The 27,993-nt window shown below is 37.9% G+C and overlaps 1 protein-coding gene across 1 annotated transcript; it reads right to left on the bottom strand.

The window, feature by feature from the left end:
• Positions 1 to 481: 481 nt before the first annotated feature.
• On the bottom strand, positions 482 to 24,961 carry LOC110800049 (uncharacterized). The gene is made up of 2 exons (XM_022005334.1): positions 24,135 to 24,961; positions 482 to 1,034 (listed from the first exon to the last, which is right to left on the bottom strand). The coding sequence occupies exons 1-2, from the start codon at positions 24,959 to 24,961 to the stop codon at positions 482 to 484; spliced, it is 1,380 nt and encodes a 459-aa protein (XP_021861026.1).
• Between the last annotated feature and the right edge of the window lie 3,032 nt (positions 24,962 to 27,993).

Below are 27,993 nucleotides of genomic sequence, written 5' to 3'. Positions count from 1 at the left end.
ACTTGAACGCCCCTGGTACGATCTCCTCCCATATCTGATATGGTCCCTCCCAGTTTGGGGTTAGCTTTCCTTGCACCTTGGCCTTGCCAGTGGCTGCAGTCCTTCGCAATACTAGATCTCCCACGTCTAGCTGTCTGTGCTTCACTCTCTTGTTGTAAGCCTTGCTGATGCGTTGCTTATATGCTGCTGACCTAATCTCTGCTTTAAGCCTAAGCTCTAGGAGGAGATCCAACTCTTGTCTTAATAACTGATCGTTTTTGTCTTCCTCGTAATGTTGGATCCTGAACGTGGGCAAAGCCATTTCTGCTGGGATTACTGCTTTTGACCCGAAGCATAGGCGAAAAGGGCTTTCTCCTGTTGCCTCCTTGGTGGTGGTTCTGTTTCTCCACAGTACTTCCGGAACTATATCAGCCCATCCACCCTTGTATTCTTCCAACTTCTTTCTCATTGCTGACAGTATTTGCTTATTGGCGGCCTCCGCCTATCCGTTGCTTTGAGGATGACAAACGGAAGAGTAGGCGAACTTCACATTGTATAAGCCCAAAAAAATTTGTACTGGCGAGCAATCGAATTGCACCCCGTGGTCCATGACGATTGCCGTTGGTAAACCGAACATGGTGATTATGTTCTTCCATATGAACTTCTTAACCTGGTTTGCTGTAATCTTCGCCACTGGTTCTGCCTCTATCCACTTAGTAAAGTAGTCCACTGCTACAATCAGGAATTTTCTTCCCCCTGTCGCAGTAGTGAACGATCCCAAGATATCCATTCCCCACTGGGCGAATGGTATTGGATTCAGAATTGGCATGAGGTCATTAGCCGGACGGTTTATGACTGCCGAGAACATCTGGCACTTTTCGCATTTCTTAACATACTCTTGCGCATCCGTTAACATCGTTGGCCAGTAGTATCCCTGGCGCTGGCATATCAGTGCAAGGGTTTTTCCTCCCAGATGATTCCCACAGGTTCCCTCATGTATTTCTTCTATCAGCCGTGCCGATTCATATGCCGATATGCACCTCATTAACGGTAAGCTGAAAGCTCGTTTGTAGAGTTTCCCTTGTTAGGTTATGATACATATGAACAACATAAATCATGCGGAAAAACCTTAATGCCAGGAGTCATATTAATTGCTCATAATCATATAATTAGTCTAGGATGCATACACTTTGTAGCGTGCCCTCCCTAGCTGCGCCCGAACCGAACAAGAACAAGTCTTTAGGACTCCAAGTGTCGTCCCTCCGTAGAAAGTCCACAGCACGTCCGGATCCGCCTTAAGATTGACCAACTAGAATCGCCCTTAAGGTTCTTAGAATTTTCGGCACTTATAGTCAAGAAATGTGTCTGAATACTCTATCTATGGCATTAAATACTCTATCTATGGATATTCGGAATCGACGGATCTTGGTTTCAGTGGGAGCTGAGATCGTCACAAGAAGTGAATACTCCGAAAACGATGATATTGCCGGAAACGGAAATATGGATCGTATCGGAAATATAAATATTATCCAAGTCGTAGATGTTGCCGGAAACGGAAACATGGTACGTATCAGAAAATATTATCGGAAATGGAAATATTGCCGGAATCGGAAATATTGTCAGAATCGGAAATATTATCGGAATCGGAAAATAATTCCGGAAACGGAAATATTAAATATTTGTTCGAAACGGAAATTAATTCCGGAATCGAAAATATTAAATATTGTTCGTATCGGAAATGAATTCCGGAATCAGGAATTTAATCGGAAGCGTATCGTACGAATTAGCATCGGACGAGGCCCGCTAGACGAAGGCCCAGCACGAAGCCAGGCCATCGCCCAGCGAGCCAACACGCACCATCGCACGCCAAGCCTCGACCAGGCCCAGCGCAAGGCCAGGCCCAGCCAAGGCCTGGGGCGCGCGCGAGAGAGCACAGCAGCAGTGGGCCGAGCGTTGTGCGCCTAGCGTGGGCCGCAAGGCTTGCGCGGGTGTACGGTGCTCGTGCAATGCTTGTGCGGGAATCCTAAAGCAATCGGGATTCGAAATATGATTAAATCCTAAAACTATTAGATAATGATTATTTAATAGAGTCCTAGCAGGATTCTAATTAAACTAATTAATATCCTAATAGGATTATAATTCCTTTTCCATACCTCTATAAATAAGTGCCTAGGGTCATAATTTATAGAAACAATTGAAGTATTCAAAGGGTAAGTTTTTGAAATTCCTAGTAACCTTAAGGGCGATTCTAGTTGGTCTAACTTGAGGCGGATCCGGACGTACTGTGGACTATCTACGGAGGGACGACATTTGGAGTCCTAAAGACTTGTTCTTGTTCGGTTCGGGCGCAGCTAGGGAGGGTACGCTACAAAGTGTATGCTCCTAAATTATGCTAAATGATTATGTGTAAATAATATGTTTCCTGGCATTAAGGTTTTCCGCATGATTTATGTTTTGTCATATGTATCATAACCTAACAATGTGTTCGTCATGCCTATAGCCATACGATACGTTTTTGGCGATCCTCATATTATATCATACATGATAAATTCTTTTGCAGAATAATTCCCAATTGAATTCTATTCATGTAACTTTAGCTCATCTAGTTTCAGTAGATACTAAACCAGCTAAATTCTTTGACATATAATATAGGTTAAGAATCTCACTTAGATCCTTTGATGTTTAACTTAGTAAATGCTTATACATAGTTCAAACATTCTTTACTTAGATTTATTCACATGGGTCGAATATCTCCTAAGGAATCTTCCGTGTTAGATTTAGTAAATGTCATTACTTAATCCAAAACAATATTCTTAGATCTTTGTCAATGGATCTTAATACCCAGTATGTACTAAGTTTCGCCTTGGTCCATCATTGATAAATAATTTCAAATCTAAGTCATTAGTATTTGAATGTTATTTCACAGTAGAGAGATATGTGTGTGATACACATAGGACCAATTAAGTTTTACGTACTCCCACTAAACTTCTTATATATCTATAAGAATTATGTGCATTTTATGGAACTAAAAAACTTATTAGCTTCACTAAAATACAATTCCAATTCTCAATTGCTTGCTTAAATCTGTACTTAGATTTCATAAGCTAGCTTTCCTTTTCAAGCATTTATTTTTTGGATCCACAAATCCTATGACATACCATGTACATAGTTATTCCAATACGTTTTGTCATCCAATTGCCATATGTACCAATATGCAATCATTGCTTGATTTATAGACTTGAGTATTACGATTATGCATGAGGCTTCAGCACAATCCACGCCGTGAATTTGCTTGTAACCTTTAGCAACTAATCTAGCTTTGTGTGTGAACACAATTTCATGTTTGATGGTTTTTATCCTTATAACAAACTTGCAACCAATAGGTGTGAAACTATTCTTGCAAATCAACAAAATTTCAATTTTGTCATCAAAACATTGAGTATGTTTTATGGCCTCTAACCATTTAAAACATTTGAGTCTATATATGGCCTCTAACCATTTTAGGGAATCTAGGTTCCGTCATAGCTTTCTTACAAGTCACAAACTCATTAATCTACATGATAATAGTTTGACTGCAAGTTGTAGGTTTCTTCACTATCTAACAGAAGAATCGCATAGCTTCAGTGACCTGAACTCCATGTCTCTTCATTATCTAATAGAAGAATCTCATAGTTTCAATGACTTGAACTCTATGCCTACTTGGTTATAGAACATCAAACAATAGAATATCAACAGACACTTGAAATTCTTTTGAATATTCCGTTCTCCTTGAAGCACTTGTAAAATCTTCTAAGAGATGTCTATTCTTTAAAGCCACTTCTAAAGTCCTTAAAGAATAAGTGTTCGGATTTTCTGAAGAACTTTGAAAAGCCTCCGGAATATCCGTTTATGTTTGTTGTTCGCCTCGAATACTTTCAAGGTCTATTTTCTCCCACTTGTCATTTTGGAAACGAATCTCCAAAAGGACATCATTTCGAGCAAACAAACATTATGTTCTCAAAATTTCGTGGTAGAAACAATACCCTTGTGTCTCATTTGAATAAATCATAATGAAACATATATCTATACTTGGGCCTTAGTTTGTTGAATAACAAACACTAAGCTCCCACTGAGTTTAGGAATTCTTTAGATATACTATGAAAAGATATTCTGAAATTAATTTTCAATAGCTTTGACGAATTTGGTTTAGTTTGGTGGTAGTTGAGCATTTTGTTTTTAGAAATTATAGGAAAGTTCTTTATGATTCATCATTGATCGAATAAGGTACTAATTGACTTCGATCATTCCAACTTAGATATGCCATATCTTATGGAGCTAGATCGTGAAATTACAACTCACAATCATTGATGATCATTTTTGGTCTCAAGTAATCATCAACATGATTTATCCTAGATCTTTATGATTTCTTGCCATGTGGATTTTAGACTTCTGAATCTTTGAACTAGCCAAACAGATTCAAACTTATATCACTTTGAGTAAATAAACCAATATTCACTCAAATCTAAAGTCATAAAATCTCTTTCTTTAGCTTTGAACTCTATCGTCTAGGCGTTCTAACAATAGTTCATATCTTTTGTTACTTTCAACAAGTAAGACTAGCTTGTCTTAAATTGATCTAGAAATCAATGAACTTTCAAAAGTCCATCAAAATAGAGCTTATGAATGTTAACTTGTTGATATGGTCTAAGTAATAATGCCAAAGATTAGTGGAACTCAAATCAAGGGGTTGATTTGAACCTAGTAAAGTTTTTATTGTTAAAGAGTTGTTTGGTTTAATCAAGCATATAGACTCAACCCGTAAATGACCATTTCATTCAAATAACAAACAAACATTTTTTTTGTTTTTCTTGAATGCGAGTCTGTCTGTGTTTGAAGCAGAAATTTAGGTATGCTGATTGTGGAACAAAATAGCCATTAAGTTCCAGCCTTTGAAAGGACTTAAAACAAACTAGATGACCCTACAACTAATGTAGCATTGCCATTCTTCATTTCCCACTTGTAGGCCATTAGTGTAGCCTAGCTTCCATTGTTTGAATTATTATCGAAGTAAGAACCTCAAGCGGTATATGATACCAAGGAAGTTTGATTGCTAGATCATTTCTCTTTAAACATAAACTTATAGGTAGAAACGGAATCGTAAATTCCTTTCATTTGTTCCTTGTTTTCCTATTTCTTGTACCCTTTCTTATAATCTTAAGAATTGAATTCTTTAGTGTTGACTTTTATACTTTGTTAGACATGTCCAATGTCACTCCAGAGTTCTTACCATTTTGTTTATGTTGAATATTCTGTTTCAACTAGATGATCTTACCAGAAGCTTCTAAACTTCTCTAAGCATCGATCTATTCGAATGTCTAGGGACTAGACTCATTCGAGAATTAAATGGACAAAGATGTTAGGTTGTTTACCATTTGTAAAGCTGAGCATTTAAACTCAATGCTTTATGATCTCAAAACTACATTGTATTTTGAATTCACAAGCACCAATCGGTTTGCAATTCGACTTTGATATTCGAAAACAACCATAAAAGTCGCTATAAGAAACGTACATTTTAAATTGCTCATTTTCTCTCATTTCCGTGAATCGTTCTTGGATTCACTACCAATCAAGGAAATTTACTGTTACCTTTTCTAAAAGGATTTACTGCAGTGTAAGATATTTAATTATAAACAATAATTAAAACATACATTGAAGCATGCAAAGTCTAAACATTTATCATGAGTAATAACTTGAAAATTAAAACAATCATGCAATTTAAACAAGTTATTGGCATTTTATTCGAATTTATTGTTCCGGCAGGTGTGAATAAAATGATTCCAAGACCCTTAAATCATTGAAGAATTAAGCACATTATGTATTTTGACTCAATTCTAAAATACTTTAGGTAAGCAAAAGCCTTTTGCTAATAGTCTAGAAACTACTCTTGGTTGATAGGTACGTCTAAGAACTTATTAGGTAAACCTATCGAATTTGCCACGAGATAAAAGGACTCCTTACTTATATCGTTGAGTTTCACCAAAACTAACATGTACTCACAATTATTTGTGTACCTTACCCCTTTAGGATCAATAAGTAACACCTCGCTGAGCGTAAAACTATTACTAGATTGATGTAAAGGTTATTCAAGTAAGTGTTATTTTGGCATGGCACCTTTTAACTCAATTTTTAAGTTTGGAACTTAAGGCTCTTACTATGTTGGTTAGATTTTAAGGGAACTAAAATCCTTAATCATGCAACATAATCAAGCCATAATCTCATGCATAATTAAGACATATTTAAAGCAATAAATAACTTAAAGCATGCATAAGATAAATGTGATCTAGTATGGCCCGACTTCATCTTGAAGCTTCAACTTCAAAGTCCGTCTTGAAAATGGATTGGAAACTCCGTCTTGAATTTCACCATGGGAGGCGCCATTTTCTTCAAATAGGATAAGCTATAATTAAACTAATTACAACTATTTGATGATACGCAGACCATATTTGAATTGAAAAACAAACTTTGGTGCATTAGACCAATTACATTCAAATTAATGGTACGCAGACCATATTTTCTATCCTATTTGGGCCATACTAGTCACTTTCAATAACCTGCAAAGCAGTACATATTGTTAGGTTATGATACATATGACAATTCATAAATCATGCGGAAAAACCATTTAGCCAGGAATACATATTATTTACACATAATCATATAGCATAGTTTAGATGCATACTCTTTGTTGCGTGCCTTCCCTAGCTGCGCCCGAACCGAACAAGAACAAGTCTTTAGGACTCCAAGTGTCGTCCCTCCGTAGATAGTCCACAGCACGTCCGGATCCGCCTTAAGATTGACCAACTAGAATCGCCCTTAAGGTACTAAAGATTTTCGGCACTTATAGTCAAGAAATGTGTCTGAATTTTCTCTCAAAAACTCACTTTGAATACTTGAATAATCTGTGAAAATATGTGACCCTAGGCACTTATTTATAGAGTTATGGAAAGGGTTTTGGAATCCTATTAGGATGCTAATTTATTTAATTATAACCCTACTAGGACTCTAATTAAATAATCATTATCTAATAGTTTTAGGATTTAATCACACTTCGAATCCTGATTGCTTCAGGATTCCCGCACAAGCATTGCACGAGCACCGTACACCCGCGCAAGCCTTGCGGCCCACGCTAGGCGCACAGCGCTCGGCCCACTGCTGTGCTCCGCGCGCGCGCCCAAGGCCTTGGCTGGGCCTGGCCTTGCGCTGGGCCTGGTCGAGGCTTGGCGTGCGCTGGTGCGCGTTGGCTCGCTGGGCGACGGCCTGGCTTCGTGCTGGGCCTTCGTCTAGCGGGCCTCGTCCGATGCTAATTCGTACGATACGCTTCCGATTAAATTCCCGATTCCGGAATTCATTTCCGATACGAACAATATTTAATATTTCCGATTCCGGAATCAATTTCCGTTTCGAACAAATATTTAATATTTCCGTTTCCGGAATTATTTTCCGATTCCGATAATATTTCCGATTCTGACAATATTTCCGTTTCCGGCAATATTTCCGATTCTGGCAATATTTCCATTTCCGATAATATTTTCCGATACGTACCATGTTTCCGTTTCCGGCAACATCTACGACTTGGATAATATTTATATTTCCGATACGATCCATATTTCCGTTTCCGGTAATATCATCGTTTCCAGAGTATTCATTTCTTGCCTGTGACGATCTCAGCTCCCACTGAAACCAAGATCCGTCGATTCCGAATATCCATAGATGGAGTATTTAATGCCATTAAATACTTGATCCGTTTACGTACTATTTGTGTGACCCTACGGGTTCAGTCAAGAGTAAGCTGTGGATTAATATCATTAATTCCACTTGAACTGAAGCGGCCTCTAGCTAGGCATTCAGCTCACTTGATCTCACTGAATTATTAACTTGTTAATTAATACTGAACCGCATTTATTAGACTTAACATAGAATGCATACTTGGACCAAGGGCATTATTTCCTGCTTTGCCAATCTTAATATCCTTTTCATCGAATGTTCTTCGAGATATGATGATAAGATCTTTTCGAGTTTGTTTATTATGCGATCTAGTCTTTCTTACTTCGATGGTGGTTTTACTCATTTTGCAATGAAGAACCATCAAGTTAGCAGACGTTTTTCTTGCTTCAAGAGTGGTTCTACGCATTTTTCAATGAAGAACCATCAAGCCAGCAGATAGGTGATCTACCCAAGTTCAGTGAAGAACTTTAAACAACCCTGTTTTATTGCTTCTTAGGCAATAATTACTTTTACTTCAACTGTATAGGTTACTAGTGATGCTTTGTTTGGATTTACCTATCCAGGCAGTTCATAGATATGTGGAAGATTCTCCAACTATATCTTGGAACATAGAAATTATTATTTTAATTTCCCACGCAACAACTCATGGTCTTCAATCCATGTTGCCATTTCAAAACACGATGCTCTTTAGCTCGTCCTTGTCAATGGTTAACTCCAAAGGGTCTTGCTTGATCCTTTGCCAGTGTTTATGCGTGCAGCATCAATATTTAGCATATCTTTATTTCCTTGAATCAAGAACTATTCCTATGTACCTTTTCAAGTACCATCAGTGTTCTTGATCTCAATCTAGTTGATCTTTACTTAGATCAATAGAGATTGGTATATGTTCGTCATGCCTAAAGTCATACGATACGTTTTTGGTGATCCTCATATTATATTATATACATGATAAATTCTTTTGCAGAATAATTCCCAATTGAATTCTATTCATGTAACTTTAGCTCATTCAGTTACAGTAGATACTGAATCCAACTAAATTATTTGACATATAATATAGGTGAAGAATCTCATTAGATTCTTTGATGTTTAACTTAGTAAATGCTTATACATAGTTCAAACATTCATTACTTAGATTTATTCATATGGATCGAATATCTCCAATGGAGTCTTTCGTGTTTGATTTAGTAAATGCCATTACTAAACAATATCATAAGATCTTTGTAAATAGATCTTAATACCCAGTATGTACTAAGTTTCGCCTTGGTCCATCATTGATGAATAATTTCAAACCTAAGTCATTAGCATTTGAATGTTATTTCACAATAGAGAGATATGTGTGATACACATAGGACCAAATAAGATTTACGTACTCCCACTAAACTTCTTATATATCTATAAGAATCATGTATATTTTATGAACCTAAAATACTTATTAGCTTCACTAAAATACAATTTCAATTCCCAATTGCTTGCTTAAATCTGTACTTAGATTTCCTAAGCTGGCATTCATTTCAAGCATTATTTGGATCCACAAATCCTATGACATGCCATGTACATAGTTTTCTTCCAACATTTGATTGAGGAATATGTTTTGTCATCCAATTGCCATATGTTCCAATATGCAATCATTGCTTGATTTATAGACTTGAGCATTATGATTATGCATGAGGTTTCAACACAATCCACGCCGTGAATTTGCTTGTAACCTTTAGCAACTAATCTAGCTTTGCGTGTGAACACAATTTCATGTTTGATGGTTTTTATCCTTAAAACAAACTTGCAACCAATAGGTGTGAAACTATTCTTGCAAATCAACAAAATTTTAATTTTGTCATCAAAACATTGAGTATGTTTTATGGCCTTTAACCATCTAAAACATTTGAGTCTATATATGGCCTCTAACCATTTTAGGGAATCTGGGTTTTGTCATAGCTTTCTTACAGGTCACAAACTCATTAATCTACATGATAATAGTTTGACTGTAAGTTGTAGGTTTCTTCACTATCTAATAGAAGAATTGCATAGTTTCAGTGACCTGAACTCTATGCCTACTTTGGGTATAGAACATCAAACAAATAGAATATCAATAGCCACTTGAAAGTCCTTTGAATATTCTGTTCTCCTTGAAGCACTTGTAAAGTCTTCTAAGAGATGTCTATTCTTTAAAGCCACTTCTAAAGTCTTCAAAGAATAAGTTCGGATTTTCTGAAGCACTTCGAAAAGCCTCCGGAATGTCCGTTTATGTTTGTTGTTCGCCTCGAAGACTTTCGAGGTCTATTTTCTCCCACTTGTCATTTTGGAAATGAATCTCCAAAAGGACATTATTTCGAGCAAACAAACATTATGTTCTCAAAAATTCGTGGTAGAAACAATACCCTTGTGTCTCATTTGAATAAATCACAATGAAGCATATATCTATACTTGGGCCTTAGTTTGTCGAATGACAAACACTAAGCTCCCACTGAGTTTAGGAACTCTTTAGATATATTATGAAAAGATATCCTGAAATTACTTTTCAATAGCTTTGACGAATTTGGTTTAGTTTGGTGGTAGTTGAGCATTTTGTTTTAGAAATTATAGGAAAAGTCTTTATGATTCATCATTGATCGAATCAAGTACTAATTGACTTCGATTATCCCAACTAAGATATGCCATATCTTATGGACCTAGATTGTGAAATTACAACACACAATCATTGATGATCATATTTGGTCTCAAGTAATCATCAACATGATCTAACCTAGATCTTTATGATTTCTTGCCAAGTGGATTTTATACTTCTGAATCTTTGAACTAGCCAAACAGATTCAACTTATATCACATTTGAGTAAATAAACCTATATTCACTCAAATCTGTGTGAAATAATAAAGTCATAAAACCTTTCTTTAGCTTTGAACTCTATTGTCTAGGCGTTCTAACAATACTTCATATCTTTTGTTACTTTCAACAAGTAAGACTAGTTGTCTTAAAATGATCTAGAAATCAATCAATTTTCAAAAGTCCATCAAAATAGAGCTTATGAATGTTAACTTGTTGATATGGTCTAAGCAACAATGCCAAAGATTAGTGGAACTCAAATCAAGGGGTGATTTGAACCTAGTAAAGTTCTTTAAAGAGTTGTTTGTTTTAATCAATCATATTGACTCAACCTGTAATTGACCATTTCATTCAAATAAACAAACAAACATTGTTTTTGTTTTTCTTGAATGTGAGTCTTTCTGTGTTTGAAGCAGAAATTTAGGTATGCTGATTATGGAACAAAATAGCCATTAAGTTCCAGCCTTTGAAAGGACTTAAAACAAACTTAGATGACCCTACAATTAATGTAGCATTGCCATGCTTCATTTCCCACTTGTAGGTCATTAGTGTATCCTAGCTTCCATTGTTTGAGTTATTACCGAAGTAAGAACCTCAAGCGGTATATGATACCAAGGAAGTTTGATTGCTAGGTCACTTCTCTTTAAACATAAACTTATAGGTAGAAACGGAATCGTAAATTCCTTTCATTTGTTCCTCGTTTTCCTATTTCTTGTACCCTTTCTTATGGTCTTAAGAATTGAATTCTTTAGTGTTGACTTTTATACTTTGTTAGACATGTCCAATGTCACCCCAACAAGGTTCTTAACATTTAATTTATGTTGAATATTAAGTTTCAACTAGATGATCTTACCAGAAGCTTCTAAAGTTCTCTAAGCATCGATCTATTCGAATGTCTAGGGACTAGACTCATTCGGGAATTAAATGGACAAAGATATTAGGTTGTTAACCATTGGTAAAGCTGAGCGTTTAAGCTCAATGCTTTATGATCTCAAAACTACAGTGTATTTTGAATTCACAAGCACCAATTGGTTTGCCATTCGATTTTGATATTCGAAAACAACCATAAAAGTCGATATAAGAAACGTACATTTTAAATTGCTCACTTTCTCTCTTTTCCGTGAATCGTTCTTGGATTCACTACCAATCGAGGAAATTTACTGTTACCTTTCTAAAAGGATTTATTGCAGTGCAAGATATTTAATTATAAACAATAATTAAAACATACATTGAAGTATGCAAAGTCTAAACATTTATCATGAATAATAACTTGAAATTAAAGCAACCATGCAATTCAAACAAGTTATTAGCATTTTATTCGATTTTATTGTTCCGGCAGGTGTGAATAAAATGATTCCAAGACCCTAAAATCATTGAAGAACTAAGCACAGTTTGTCGACTTAATCCTAAAACATTTTAGGTAAGCAAAAGCCTTTTGCTAATAGTCTAGAAACTATTTTTGGTTGATAGGTACGTCTAAGAACTTATTAGGTAAACCTATCGATTTTGCCACGACATAAAAGGACTCCTTACTTATATCGTTGAGTTTCACCAAAACTAACATGTACTCACAATTATTTGTGTACCTTGCCCCTTTAGGACCAATAAGTAACACCTCGCTGAGCGAAAACTATTACTAGATTGATGTAAAGGATATCCAAGCAAGTGTATATTTTGGCATGGCACCTTTTAACTCAATTTTTAAGTTTGGAACTTAAGGCTCTTACTATGTTGGTTAGATTTTAAGTGAACTAAAATCCTTAATCATGCAACATAATCAAGTCGTAATCTCATGCATTTTAAGACATATTTAAAGCAATAAATAACTTAAAACATGCATAAGATAAATGTGATCTAGTATGGCCCGACTTCATCTTGAAGCTTTAACTTCAAAGTCCGTCTCGAAAATCTCCGTGGGAGGCATCATTTTCTTCAAATAGGATAAGCTATAATTGAAACTAATTACAACTATTTGATGGTACGCAGACCATATTTGAATTGAAAAACAACTTTGGTACTTTAGACCAATTACATTCAAATTAATGGTACGCAGACCATATTATCTATCCTATTTGGGCCATACTAGTCACTTCAGAACCTGCAAAACAGTACATATACAATATATACCATTCACCCATTCATTATCATGAATGGCCCATATAGCTGGTTAGTAAAACACATTATGCATCACGTAAACATTTGCAGCAATTAATCAAGGGCACCAATAATCTACCAATTATTCAGTCCTTATTAATTCTAATCAAGTTGTTTTAACCTTAAGGATTTGTAGACCTAATCAAGAGTTTATGACTAAAAGGGCTCCCACTTAAACCAATAAATTCATATGCTTTACTAATTTTAAACATAAAAATGTATTTCTAGTCTAACCGGAAACATACAAATTTAATTAAAATTTAAAGCTCATATAAATTTATAATTGAATCCAAAAGTTTAATTTAATTTCAGTCGTATTTAAATTAATTCATGATTTTAATTTTAGTAAAATAATTAGAATAAATAAAATTTATTATAATACAATATTCAAAATTAAAATCCAAGAAAATAATTTAAATTATTAATTTTAAAATTAATTAAAATTACGTAAACTGAAAAATTTCAAATTAAACATTCAAAACGATCTAATCGCAACGCAAACACCCTACGCATTGCACGCCCATGGGCCGCACGCACACAGCCATTGCTGGCCATGTGCGCGCAGCCCATGCGCTCGTCGCATAGCTGCTGCATCTTCCATCGCAAGCCATCGCACGCTGTGGTGCTTGCTGTGCGCGCGCCAGCGCTCGACGCACGCGAGCCATCGCTCGCTGTGCGCGCTCGCCAGCGCACGCTCCATCGCTCGCTGTGCGCGCGAGCCATCGCTCGCTGTGCGCGAGCAATTGCGCGCGTTCAACGCTGGGCGCAGCGCTCGTGGCACGCGAGCTTGCGCTCGCTGCGCGCAAGGCTGCGCGCGCTTGCGCGAGGCAGTGCGCGTTGTGGCGCAGCTCGCTTGCTGCCCACACGCGACTGCCATGGCTTGCCTTTCGCCCATGCCCATACGTCCATAGTTCGTGGCCCACGACACAAGGCAGGGCTGCTGCCTTGTGCTCGTGCACCATGCCTTGCTCATTGCATTCGTGCCGCACGGGCGACGAGCTCCCTTGCTCGTCGTCGCATGCCCGCACTATACAACACCCCTTAAGGGTAACACGAAGCGTCCATTGCTTTGTGCGTGCAAGTTATATGAACGAATCGCATAAAAATTTAAAATTTATATTTAAAATTAATGACAAATTAATAAATAATATTAATTTCATAATTTCAGGGCGAAAAATCGAAAATTTATTATTCAATTGATTTCCGATTGTCATGGATTCAAGTCTAGGTCATAAAAATTTTAAAATTTATCATAAATTTACAATTTTTATGGTGGTTTTTAATCATAGGTTTCTAATTAAATTATAATTAATTATGAAAATCAAATTAATTCTAAATTATTCTAATTTTCAACAAATTAATCATAATTACAAATTAGATTGCATAATTAACAAGGCTAGGCATTCAAACTTGTTAAACATATACAGTAGGTCAATCAAAAATTCAAGATTTATCAACAAGAATCGCAAATATTTAATTTAACATCTTAAATTTACGAAATTTTGCATTCGAAAAACTAAAACCTTCGAAAAGTCATAGTTAGGCTTCGAATTTGAGAATTCTGGGTTCGGCGGAATTGACACAAAAATCACTCGATTTGGATGAGTAACGAAGAAACTGCCGAAAAACTGCGTACGTATAATTAAATAAACGCAATTTGCAATTAATTAACAATTACGAAAATTAATCACCCCTTTTAATTCTTGCAAATTTGTAATATTTAACCATGTTCATGCAATTTAGATTATGAAAATAATAAGGGGCTCGTGATACCACTGTTAGGTTATGATACATATGATATTACATAAATCATGCGGAAACAACCATTAACCCAGGAATACATATTATTTACACATAATCATATAGCATAATTTAGATGCATACTCTTTGTTGCGTGCCTTCCCTAGCTGCGCCCGAACCGAACAAGAACAAGTCTTTAGGACTCCAAGTGTCGTCCCTCCGTAGATAGTCCACAGCACGTCCGGATCCGCCTTAAGATTGACCAACTAGAATCGCCCTTAAGGTACTAGAATTTTCGGCACTCTTAGGTAAGAAATATGGCTGAATTTTTCTCTCAAAACTCACTTTGAATACTTGAATTAATCTCTGAAAATATGTGACCCTAGGCACGTATTTATAGAGTTATGGAAAGGGAATTGTAATCCTAGTAGGACACGAATTAATTAAACTTAGAATCCTACAAGAACTCTAATTAATTAATTTATCCTTTTAGGAATAGGAATTTAATCATATACTAACTCTAATAGTTTTAGGAATCATGCATGAACACAAACTCACACACACACACACGGCAGCCACAAGGGCCGCCCATGCGCGTGCGTGCGAGCAGCAGCCCACGCAGCGAGGCCCACGCAGCCGTGGCCTTGGCGCGCGCTGGGCCTGCCTTGCGGTAGGCCTGGGCGCTGCCTTGGCTGGGCTTGTGGCGCGCGTTTGGCTTGCTGGGCGATGGCCCGGCTTCGTGCTGGGCCTTCGTCCGGCAGGCCTCGTCCGATCCTAATTCGTACGATACGCTTCCGATTAAATTCCCGGTTCCGGAATTCATTTCCGATACGAACAATATTTAATATTTCCGATTCCGGAATCAATTTCCGTTTCGAACAAATATTTAATATTTCCGTTTCCGGAATTATTTTCCGATTCCGATAATATTTCCATTTCCGATAATATTTTCCGATACGTACCATGTTTCCGTGTCCGGCAACATCTACGACTTGGATAATATTTATATTTCCGATACGATCCATATTTCCGTTTCCGGCAATATCATCGTTTCCGGAGTATTCATTTCTTGCTTGTGACGATCTCAGCTCCCACTGAAACCAAGATCCGTCGATTCCGAATATCCATAGATAGAGTATCTAATGCCATTAGATACTTGATCCGTTTACGTACTATTTGTGTGACCCTACGGGTTCAGTTAAGAGTAAGCTGTGGATTAATATCATTAATTCCACTTGAACTGAAGCGGCCTCTAGCTAGGCATTCAGCTCACTTGATCTCACTGAATTATTAACTTGTTAATTAATACTGAACCGCATTTATTAGACTTAACATAGAATGCATACTTGGACCAAGGGCATTATTTCCTTCATGTACTAAGTTTCGCCATGGTCCATCATTGATGAATAATTTCAAATCTAAGTCATTAGCATTTGAATGTTATTTCACAATAGAGAGATATGTGTGTGATACACAAAGGACCAATTAAGTTTTACGTACTCCCACTAAACTTCTTATATATCTATAAGAATCATGTATATTTTATGAAACTAAAATACTTACTAGCTTCACTAAAATACAATTCCAATTCCCAATTGCTTGCTTAAATCTGTACTTAGATTTCCTAAGCTGGCATTCATTTCAAGCATTATTTGGATCCACAAATCCTATGACATGCCATGTACATAGTTTTCTTCCAACATTTGATTGAGGAATATGTTTTGTCATCCAATTGCCATATGTACCAATATGCAATCATTGCTTGATTTATAGACTTGAGCATTACGATTATGCATGAGGTTTCAACACAATCCATTTCATGAATTTGCTTGTAACCTTTAGCAACTAATCTAGCTTTGCGTGTGAACACAATTTCATGTTTGATGGTTTTTATCCTTAAAACAAACTTGCAACCAATAGGTGTGAAACTATTCTTGCAAATCAACAAAATTTTAATTTTGTCATCAAAACATTGAGTATGTTTTATGGCCTTTAACCATCTAAAACATTTGAGTCTATATATGGCCTCTAACCATTTTAGGGAATCTGGGTTTCGTCATAGCTTTCTTACAGGTCACAAACTCATTAATCTACATGATAATAGTTTGACTGTAAGTTGTAGGTTTCTTCACTATCTAATAGAAGAATTGCATAGTTTCAGTGACCTGAACTCCATGTTTCTTCACTATCTAATAGAAGAATATCATAGTTCCAGTGACTTGAACTCTATGCCTACTTTGGGTATAGAACATCAAACAAATAGAATATCAATAGCCACTTAAAAGTCCTTTGAATATTCTGTTCTCCTTGAAGCACTTGTAAAGTCTTCTAAGAGATGTCTATTCTTTAAAGCCACTTCTAAAGTCCTTAAAGAATACGTGTTCGGATTTTCTAAAGAACTTCGAAAAGCCTCCGGAATGTCCGTTTATGTTTGTTGTTCGCCTCGAAGACTTTCGAGGTCTATTTTCTCCCACTTGTCATTTTGGAAACGAATCTCCAAAAGGACATTATTTCGAGCAAACAAACATTATGTTCTCAAAAATTCGTGGTAGAAACAATACCCTTGTGTCTCATTTGAATAAATCATAATGAAACATATATCTATACTTGGGCCTTAGTTTGTCGAATGACAAACACTAAGCTCCCACTGAGTTTTGCAACTCTCTAGATATATTTTATGAAAAGTTTTTCTGGAATTACTTTTCAATAGCTTAGACGAATTTGGTTTAGTTTGGTGGTAGTTGAGAATTTTGTTTTAGAAATTATAGGAAAAGTCTTTATGATTCATCATTAATCGAATCAAGTACTAATTGACTTCGATTATTCCAACTAAGATATGTCATATCTTATAGACCTAGATTGTGAAATTACAACACACAATCATTGATGATCATATTTGGTCTCAAGTAATCATCAACATGATCTAACCTAGATCTTTATGATTTCTTGCCAAGTGGATTTTATACTTCTGAATCTTTGAACTAGCCAAACAGATTCAACTTATATCACATTTGAGTAAATAAACCTACATTCACTCAAATCCATGTGAAATAATAAAGTCATAAAATCTTTCTTTAGCTTTGAACTCTATTGTCTAGGCGTTCTAACAATAGTTCATATATTTTGTTACTTTCAACAAGTAAGACTAGTCGTCTTAAATTGATCTAGAAATCAATGAACTTTCAAAAGTCCATCAAAATAGAGCTTTTGAATGTTAACTTGTTGATATGGTCTAAGCAACAATGCCAAAGATTAGTGGAACTCAAATCAAGGGGTTGATTTGAACCTAGTAAAGTTCTTTAAAGAGTTGTTTGTTTTAATCAAGCATGTTGACTCAACCTGTAATTGACCATTTCATTCAAATAAACAAACAAACATTGTTTTTGTTTTTCTTGAATGTGAGTCTTTCTGTGTTTGAAAACAGAAATTTAGGTATGTTGATTATGGAACAAAATAGCCATTAAGTTCCAGCCTTTGAAAGGACTTAAAACAAACTAGATGACCCTACAACTAATGTAGCATTGCCATGCTTCATTTCCCACTTGTAGGTCATTAGTGTATCCTAGCTTCCATTGTTTGAGTTATTACCGAAGTAAGAACCTCAAGCGGTATATGATACCAAGGAAGTTTGATTGCTAGGTCACTTCTCTTTAAACATAAACTTATAGGTAGAAACGGAATCGTAAATTCCTTTCATTCGTTCCTCGTTTTCCTATTTCATGTACCCTTTCTTATAGTCTTAAGAATTGATTTCTTTAGTGTTGACTTTTATACTTTGTTAGACATGTCCAATGTCACCAACAAGGTTTTTACCATTTTAATTTATGTTGAATATTTTGCTTCAACTAGATGATCTTACCAGAAGCTTCTAAAGCTCTCTAAGCATCGATCTATTCGAATGTCTAGGGACTAGACTCATTCGAGAATTAAATGGACAAAGATGTTTACGTTGTTAACCATTGGTAAAGCTGAGCGTTTAAGCTCAATGCTTTATGATCTCAAAACTACAGTGTATTTTGAATTCACAAGCACCAATTGGTTTGCCATTCGATTTTGATACTCGAAAACAACCATAAAAGTCGCTATAAGAAACGTACGTTTTAAATTGCTCACTTTCTCTCATTTCCGTGAATCGTTCTTGGATTCACTACCAATCGAGGAAATTTACTGTTGCCTTTCTAAAAGGATTTATTGCAGTGCAAGATATTTAATTATAAACAATAATTAAAACATACATTGAAGCATGCAAAGTCTAAACATTTATCATGAATAATAACTTGAAAATGAAATCAATCATGCAATTTAAACAAGTCATTAGCATTTTATTCGAATTATGTGTTCCGGCAGGTGTGAATAAAATGATTCCAAGATCCTAAAATCATTGAAGAACTTAGCACAGTTTGTCGACTTAATCCTAAAACATCTTAGGTAAGCAAAAGCCTTTTGCTAATAGTCTAGAAACTATTCTTGGTTGATAGGTACGTCTAAGAACTTATTAGGTAAACCTATCGATTTTGCCACGACATAAAAGGACTCCTTACTTATATCGTTGAGTTTCACCAAAACTAACATGTACTCACAATTATTTGTGTACCTTGCCCCTTTAGGACCAATAAGTAACACCTCGCTGAGCGAAAACTATTACTAGATTGATGTAAAGGATATCCAAGCAAGTGTATATTTTGGCATGGCACCTTTTAACTCAATTTTTAAGTTTGGAACTTAAGGCTCTTACTATGTTGGTTAGATTTTAAGTGAACTAAAATCCTTAATCATGCAACATAATCAAGCCACAATCTTATGCATAATTAAGACATATTTAAAGCAATAAATAACTTAAAGCATGCATAAGATAAATGTGATCTAGTATGGCCCGACTTCATCTTGAAGCTTTGACTTCAAAGTCCGTCTTGAAAATCTCCGTGGGAGGCACCATTTTCTTCAAATAGGATAAGCTATAATTAAAACTAATTACAACTATTTGATGGTACGCAGACCATATTTGAATTGAAAAACAACTTTGGTACTTTTAGACCAATTACATTCAAATTAATGGTACGCAGACCATATTTTCTATCCTATTTGGGCCATACTAGTCACTTCATAACCTGCAAAACAGTACATATACAATATATACCATTCACCCATTCATTATCATGAATGGCCCACATAGCTGGTTAATCAAAATTTTAGAATGCCTTTTACATGCGGAATTGACACAAAAATCACTCGATTTGGATGAGTAACGAAGAAACTGCCGAAAAACTGCCGAAAAACTGCGTACGTATAATTAAATAAACGCAATTTGCAATTAATTAAAAATTACGAAAATTAATCACCGCTTTTAATTCTTGCAAATTTGTAATATTTAACCATGTTCATGCAATTTAGATTATGAAAATAATAAGAGGCTCGTGATACCACTGTTAGGTTATGATACATATGACAATTCATAAATCATGCGGAAAAACCATTTAGCCAGGAATACATATTATTTACACATAATCATATAGCATAGTTTAGATGCATACTCTTTGTTGCGTGCCTTCCCTAGCTGCGCCCGAACCGAACAAGAACAAGTCTTTAGGACTCCAAGTGTCGTCCCTCCGTAGATAGTCCACAGCACGTCCGGATCCGCCTTAAGATTGACCAACTAGAATCGCCCTTAAGGTACTAAAGATTTTCGGCACTTATAGTCAAGAAATGTGTCTGAATTTTCTCTCAAAAACTCACTTTGAATACTTGAATAATCTGTGAAAATATGTGACCCTAGGCACTTATTTATAGAGTTATGGAAAGGGTTTTGGAATCCTATTAGGATGCTAATTTATTTAATTATAACTCTACTAGGACTCTAATTAAATAATCATTATCTAATAGTTTTAGGATTTAATCACACTTCGAATCCTGATTGCTTCAGGATTCCCGCACAAGCATTGCACGAGCACCGTACACCCGCGCAAGCCTTGCGGCCCACGCTAGGCGCACAGCGCTCGGCCCACTGATGTGCTCCGCGCGCGCGCCCAAGGCCTTGGCTGGGCCTGGCCTTGCGCTGGGCCTGGTCGAGGCTTGGCGTGCGCTGGTGCGCGTTGGCTCGCTGGGCGACGGCCTGGCTTCGTGCTGGGCCTTTGTCTAGCGGGCCTCGTCCGATGCTAATTCGTACGATACGCTTCCGAATAAATTCCCGATTCCGGAATTCATTTCCGATACGAACAATATTTAATATTTCCGATTCCGGAATCAATTTCCGTTTCGAACAAATATTTAATATTTCCGTTTCCGGAATTATTTTCCGATTCCGATAATATTTCCGATTCTGACAATATTTCCGTTTCCGGCAATATTTCCGATTCTGGCAATATTTCCATTTCCGATAATATTTTCCGATACGTACCATGTTTCCGTTTCCGGCAACATCTACGACTTGGATAATATTTATATTTCCGATACGATCCATATTTCCGTTTCCGGTAATATCATCGTTTCCGGAGTATTCATTTCTTGCCTGTGACGATCTCAGCTCCCACTGAAACCAAGATCCGTCGATTCCGAATATCCATAGATGGAGTATTTAATGCCATTAAATACTTGATCCGTTTACGTACTATTTGTGTGACCCTGCGGGTTCAGTCAAGAGTAAGCTGTGGATTAATATCATTAATTCCACTTGAACTGAAGCGGCCTCTAGCTAGGCATTCAACTCACTTGATCTCACTGAATTATTAACTTGTTAATTAATACTGAACCGCATTTATTAGACTTAACATAGAATGCATACTTGGACCAAGGGCATTATTTCCTTCACATATACAATATATACCATTCACCCATTCATTATCATGAATGGCCCACATAGCTAGTTAGTAAAACACATTGTTATGCATCACATAAATATTTGCAGCAATTAATCAAGGGCACCAATAATCTACCAATTATTCAGTCCTTATTAATTCTAATCAAGTTGTTTTAACCTTAAAGGATTTGTAGACCTAATCAAGAGTTTATGACTAAAAATGCTCCTACTTAAACCAATAACTTTATATGCTTTACTAATTTTAAACATAAAAATGTATTTCTAGTCTAACCGGAAACATACAAGTTTAATTAAAATTTAAAGCTCGTATAAAATTATAATCGAATCCATTTATTTAATTTATTTTCAGTTGAATTAAATGAATTTAAATTAATTCAAGGTTTAATTTTAGTAAAATAATTAGTATAAATTAAAATTTATAATAATTATAATATTCAAAATTAAAATCTGAGAAAACAATTTAAATTATTAATTTCAAAGTTAATTAAAATTATTTCCGAACAGAAAATTTCAAATTAAAGTCAAAACGACTCAATCGTACCACGACGAGGCACTTGGGCTTGCGCCCAAGCCCCTTCGAGTGCACGAGGCATCAATGCCCCTCGACTGATCGCATAGCCATGGCACAAGCAGCAGCAGCCACGCGCAAACGCAGCAAGCCAAGCCACGCTTGCGCGCAGCATGCTCGCTCGCTTCGCAGCTGCTACCGAAGGGATGCATCGCTCGCTGGGGGCGAGTAATCGATCGATGGCGAGGCAGCGCTCGTTGGTGCGCGGAGCAGCGCTCGCTGGGCGACCCAGGTCTCGCTCTCCCGCCCTTGTCTTGTTCTGCCACCCCCCATAGCCCATCGCCCATGCACACTGCACACACGCCCAGGCAGCATTGCCTTGCGCGCGCGCCATGCTTGGTTGCTCGCTGCATTCGTACCGCACGGGCGACAAGCTCCCGCACTATACAACACCCCTTAAGGGTAACACGTAGCGTCCTTTGCTTTGTGCGTGCAACTTTTATGAGCGAATTTTATAAAAATTAAAACTTTTTAATTTAAAATTAATGACAAATTAATAAATCATATTAATTTCATAATTTTTAGGGCGAAAAATCGAAAATTTATTAATCAATTAATTTCCGATTAACATGGATTCAAATCTAGGTCATAAAAATTTTAAATTTATCACAAATTAACAATTTTTATGGTGGTTTTTAATCATGGATACCTAATTAAACTGTCAATTACTTATGAAAATCAAATCAAATTCTAAATTATTCGAATTTCAACAAATTAATTACAATTACAAATTATGTTGTATAATTAACAAGTTTAGGCATTCAAAATTGTTAAACATATACAGTAGGTCAATCAAAGATTCAAGGTTTAACAACAAGGATTGCAAATATTCAATTTAACATCTTAAAATTATAAACTTTTGCGTTCGAAAAACTAAAACCTCCGAAAAGTCATAGTTAGGTTATGATACATATGAACAACATAAATCATGCGGAAAAACCTTAATGCCAGGAATCATATTAATTGCACATAATCATATAATTAGTCTAGGATGCATACACTTTGTAGCGTGCCCTCCCTAGCTGCGCTCGAACCGAACAAGAACAAGTCTTTAGGACTCCAAGTGTCGTCCCTCCGTAGAAAGTCCACAGCACGTCCGGATCCGCCTTAAGATTGACCAACTAGAATCGCCCTTAAGGTTCTTAGAATTTTCGGCTATTAGGGTGGAAGTGTTTGGCTGATTTTTCTGCTTAAAAATCCTAGCTTTGAATACTTGAAAGAACTTCTATATAAATTTGTGAACCTAGGCACATATTTATAGAGTCATGGAAAAGGATTTAGAATCCTATTAGAATACCAATTAGTTTAATTAGAATCCCTTTAGAACTCTATTAAATAAATTCTATCTACTAGGATTAGGATTTAATCATAGAACGAATTCCAATAGCTTTAGGATTTGTATCGCACACAACCGCACACGAGCACGAGCACCGCACAGCCCGCGCAAGCCTCGCGACTCACGCGAGCTGCACAGCTCGCAGCCCATGATGTGCGCGCACCATGCCTTGCTGGGCCTGGCCTTGCGCTGGGCCTGGCGAGGCTTTGGCAGCGTGTGTTGGGCGCTTTAGCTTGCTGGGCGCGGGCCTGGCTTCGTGTTAGGCCTTCATCTAGCAAGTTTCGTCCGATGCTAATTCGTACGATGCGCTTCCGATTAAATTCCCGATTCCGGAATTCATTTCCGATACGAACAATATTTAACATTTCCGATTCCGGAACTAATTTCTGTTTCGAACAAATATTTAATATTTCCGTTTCCGGAATTATTTTCCGATTCCGATAATATTTCCGATTCTGACAATATTTCCGTTTCCGGCAATATTTCCGATTCCGGCAATATTTCCATTTTCGATAATATTTTCCGATACGTACCATGTTTCCGTTTCCAGCAACATCTACGATTTGGATAATATTTATATTTCCGATACGATCCATATTTCCGTTTCCGGCAATATCATCGTTTCCGGAGTATTCATTTACTTGCCTTTGGCGATTTCAGCTCCCACTGAAACCAAGATCCGTCGATTCCGAATATTCATAGATGGAGTATTTAATGCCATTAAATACTTTATCCGTTTACGTACTATTTGTGTGACCCTACGGGTTCAGTCAAGAGTAAGCTGTGGATTAATATCATTAATTCCACTTGAACTGAAGCGGCCTCTAGCTAGGCATTCAGCTCACTTGATCTCACTGAATTATTAACTTGTTAATTAATACTGAACCGCATTTATTAGACTTAACATTAAATGCATACTTGGACCAAGGGCATTATTTCCTTCAGCCCTTTGATAATAACAAACCAGCATGAGTTTCTTGTCACTTTCCTTGCCTCCATCTTGTCTGCTGGTAATGATCCGTCTCTCTTATACGCCCACATTGTGTCATACCATTCAGGGTTATTCGTTACTACCATGATTTCTTTTCCACCGACCTCAGTACTCCTTCGATGCATGACCTCGACCATCACAGATTTTGTCAAAGCGCTTGAGCTGGCCAGCTTTGACAGAGATTCTGCCAATACGTTCTCCGATCGGGGAACTAATTTTATTTCGAAGCTTTCTAACTGTGCTACTGTCTGCTTTAACTTCTCGGCGTACCTTTTCATGGACTCTTCCTTTGCTTCGTACTCCCCCGAGAACTGGTTAGCGACTAACTGCGAATCGGTGGTCAAAATAATCTTGATGGCCCCAGCCGCCCCACATATTTGCACGCCTGCGATTGCGGCTTCATACTCTGCTTCGTTGTTTGATGCATGGAAAGAGAATTTTATGGCGTACTCGAATGTATTTCCTTCCGGCGTGGTTATTATGACCCCAGCTCCTGACCCTAGCCTGGTAACAGAGCCGTCCACTGCTACTTCCCATTTTTCTTCTTCCACCTCTTCCTCATGGTAGGAAGTTTCAATAATAAAGTCCGACAGAGGTTGTGCCTTGATGGATGTATGAGGCCGATATTCCATGTGAAATTCTGATAGCTCAATTGCCCACTTCAAGAGCTTACCCGACGTGTCCATTTTCTGCATGGCTCTTTCGAGAGGGAAATTCGTGAGGACTTCAATTCCATGTGCATCAAAATAAGGCCTCGGCTTTCTGGCTGCGGTTAACACTGCCAACCCCAATTTCTCCATCAGTGGATATCGTTTCTCTGCTGACTGCAGTATGTGGCTAACAAATTAGACCGGAATCTGCGTTTTATTTTTTTCTACGATCAAAACTGCGGCTATAGTATGCTGGGAGGCCGATATGTATAGCTGAAGAGTGTCTCCTTCCTCTGGTCTCGCTATCGTGGGCAGGATTTGCAAGTGTTGTTTTACAGCCTCAAATGTCGTCCTCTCCGTCTCACCCTATTTGAACTTTCTGTTCAGCTTTAACACGTTGAAGAAGGGCAACGACTTGTCTGCTGACTTGCTAATGAATCATGTCAAGGCAACCATTCTCCCTGTCAACCTTTGCACATCTTTTATGCATGTCGGCTCTGGTAGATTCATAATTGCTTCTACCTTATCTGGATTAGCATCAATTCCTCTCTCGCTTACTAGGAAGCCTAAGAACTTCCTTGATCGGACTCCGAAGACACATTTCTTCGGATTCAGCTTCATCCTGAATTTTCTCAAAGTTTCGAACGTCTCTCTCAGATCATCGACATGGTCACTGGCCAGTCTGCTCTTAACTATCGAGTCATCCACGTATACCTCTATGTTTCTCCCTTTTTGGGAGGCAAAAACTCTGTCTACCAGTTTCTGATAGGTTACACCTGTGTTTTTCAATCCAAATGGCATTGCCTTGTAACTATAGACCCCTGTATCTGTGATGAAAGAAGCTTTCTTCCTGTCGGCCTTATGCAGACTGATTTGATGATACCTTGAAAAAGCATCCAAAACACTCAGCAAAGCGTGCCCACTGGTCGAGTCTACCAGCCTATCTATTCGCGGCAGCGGGTAGCAATCTTTAGGACAAGCCCTATTCAAGTTGGTGAAGTCTACGCACATTCTCCAACTGCCGTTCGGTTTCTTCACCATGACCACGTTTTCCAACCACTCGGGGTAGTCGCAAGCTTCTATGAACCCTGCTTCCAGCAGCTTTTTTACCTCCTCTTGTATAGCCATGTTTTTTTCATTGGAGAAATTGTGTTTCTTTTGCTTTACCGGCCTTACTGCTTTGTCAACATTCAGGCGATGCACGATAATGTCGGGGTTAATGCCTAGCATTTCGTCCGCCGAAAAGGCGAATACATCTGCATCCTCTCTCAGCAAGCCGATCAGGTTAACCTGCGAATCTACTTCCATATCAGCTCCTATTCTCACTGTTCTCTCAGGGACCCCTTTGACCAGTTCTATCTCCTTTGTCTCTCAATCGGTTGCCGGTCTTGGAATTCCGGTCGGCCTCTCATCGAAGTTTTCCATACTGAGATCCCCTCTCTGCCTTTTAGCTGGCATGTTTGTTTCTCTAGTTAAATTCGTTTTTGGAACCATTCTCCCTGGTGCTTTCAATGCTGTCAGATAACACGACCTGGCCGTTTCCTGGCTGCCATGTACCCTTTCGGTCCGTTCCAGGTTCGAAAGGTATACCATAGTGAGATGTTAAGTCGAAACTACAGCCTGCGCGTTGTGAATGAAGGGTCGACCTATGATTACATTATACGCCGCTGGTACTTTTATCACCAGGAAATCGACCATTAAATCCCTTGCCGACACTCCCCTTCCTACTTGTACTGGTAGGCGAATACTGCCTTCAGGATAGACTGTAGCCCCCGAGAACCCGATGATGGGATAGTTTACCCTCGTCAGCTCGTGGTAGTCGATATTCAGCTGGGTGAATGCTTCCCAGAATAAGATGTTTGCAGAACTGCCCCCGTCAATCAAACATCTCTTGACCGGGATGTTTGCTATCTCCAGCTCAAGTACTAACGGATCATCATGGGGGTATATAATGCCCCTGCAGTCTTCCGAGGTAAAAGATACGATCGGCAAACTGGGCGGTTCTGGCCATTTTCTTGTACTATGATAATTTACAAGGTGACGGTGTTCCTCCAAACTCCGCACAGCCCCACTGATCGTCCCTCCGTGCACTGGTCCTCCTGAGATGACCCAAATGGTGGGTCTCTTTCCCCTATCAGCCCCCTGTGTGCTTGATTCCGGCTGTGATCGGGTTTCCTGTCGAGCAGGTGGTGCCTGCTCAATTCTGCCGGCTGATTGGGGATATCCCGGATGGGTAGGTACATAGGGAGCGTGATGTTGTGAATTCTGCTGCCTCCCATTTCCTCCATTGTTATCCAGACGGGCCTTTTATTGGGATAGATACCCCTTTCTTACCAGTTCCTCGATATTATATATCCTTCAATTCCTTACAGTGTTCTGTATAATGACCATGGTCGTTATGAAAAGCACAAAAGTTCTTCGTGTTACCTGGAGCATTGAGGGGTAGCGGCTTTCTCCAAGCCGCTGACTTGTTTACTGCGTAGATGGTCGCCCTAGCCGTATTTAGTGGGGTGTAAACCTGATATGCTCCTAACGGCTACCTGGCCTAAAAGTTTCCTCCGGACTGATAGCTCTCTTTTCTGCCATGATCCTTTTTGAAATTATGTTGCTGTGAGGGAGCCTGGTCCTTTCTGGTTGGTTGTAACGCTTGGCCTCCCATGGTGGGGTGTGATATTAACATCAACTCATCACTTATGATATACTCGTTGGCTTTCTTCGATGCTTCTCCCAGATTGGTGAATGACTTCCTCCCCAGGTACCTTTTGAACTCACACTCGTGCATTCCTCTCAACAGAGCCAAAACTGCTATCTCCTGCTGCAGATCTGGTATGGTAATGGACTCGTTGTTAAAACGGGTGAGGTATTCTCTCAGAGGCTCTTTCGGTCTTTGGGAAATCGACATAAGCTCCCCTGAAGTTTTCTTTCTCTCCACCTTACTGATGAAACGTCTCACAAAATCTTCTTGTATCTGCCTGAAACTGAATATCGACCCCGCTGGCAACTTCTTATACCAATCTGCCGCCACCCTCGATAAGGTGGTTTGGAACACTTTTTACCACATGGCGTATGAGTCTGAATACAACATCATGTGTTGTTCGAATGCGGTGGAGTGATTTTCAGGATCAGTGGTTCCGTTGCATTTACATGTTGGCATTTTTACCTTCTCCATGGGCTGCTCCAAA

Source organism: Spinacia oleracea, chromosome 2, assembly GCF_020520425.1.
Source record: "Spinacia oleracea cultivar Varoflay chromosome 2, BTI_SOV_V1, whole genome shotgun sequence".
Lineage (NCBI taxonomy): Eukaryota > Viridiplantae > Streptophyta > Magnoliopsida > Caryophyllales > Amaranthaceae > Spinacia > Spinacia oleracea.
Note: the sequence above shows the minus strand (reverse complement) of the source record. Positions and strands in the feature narration are given on the sequence as shown.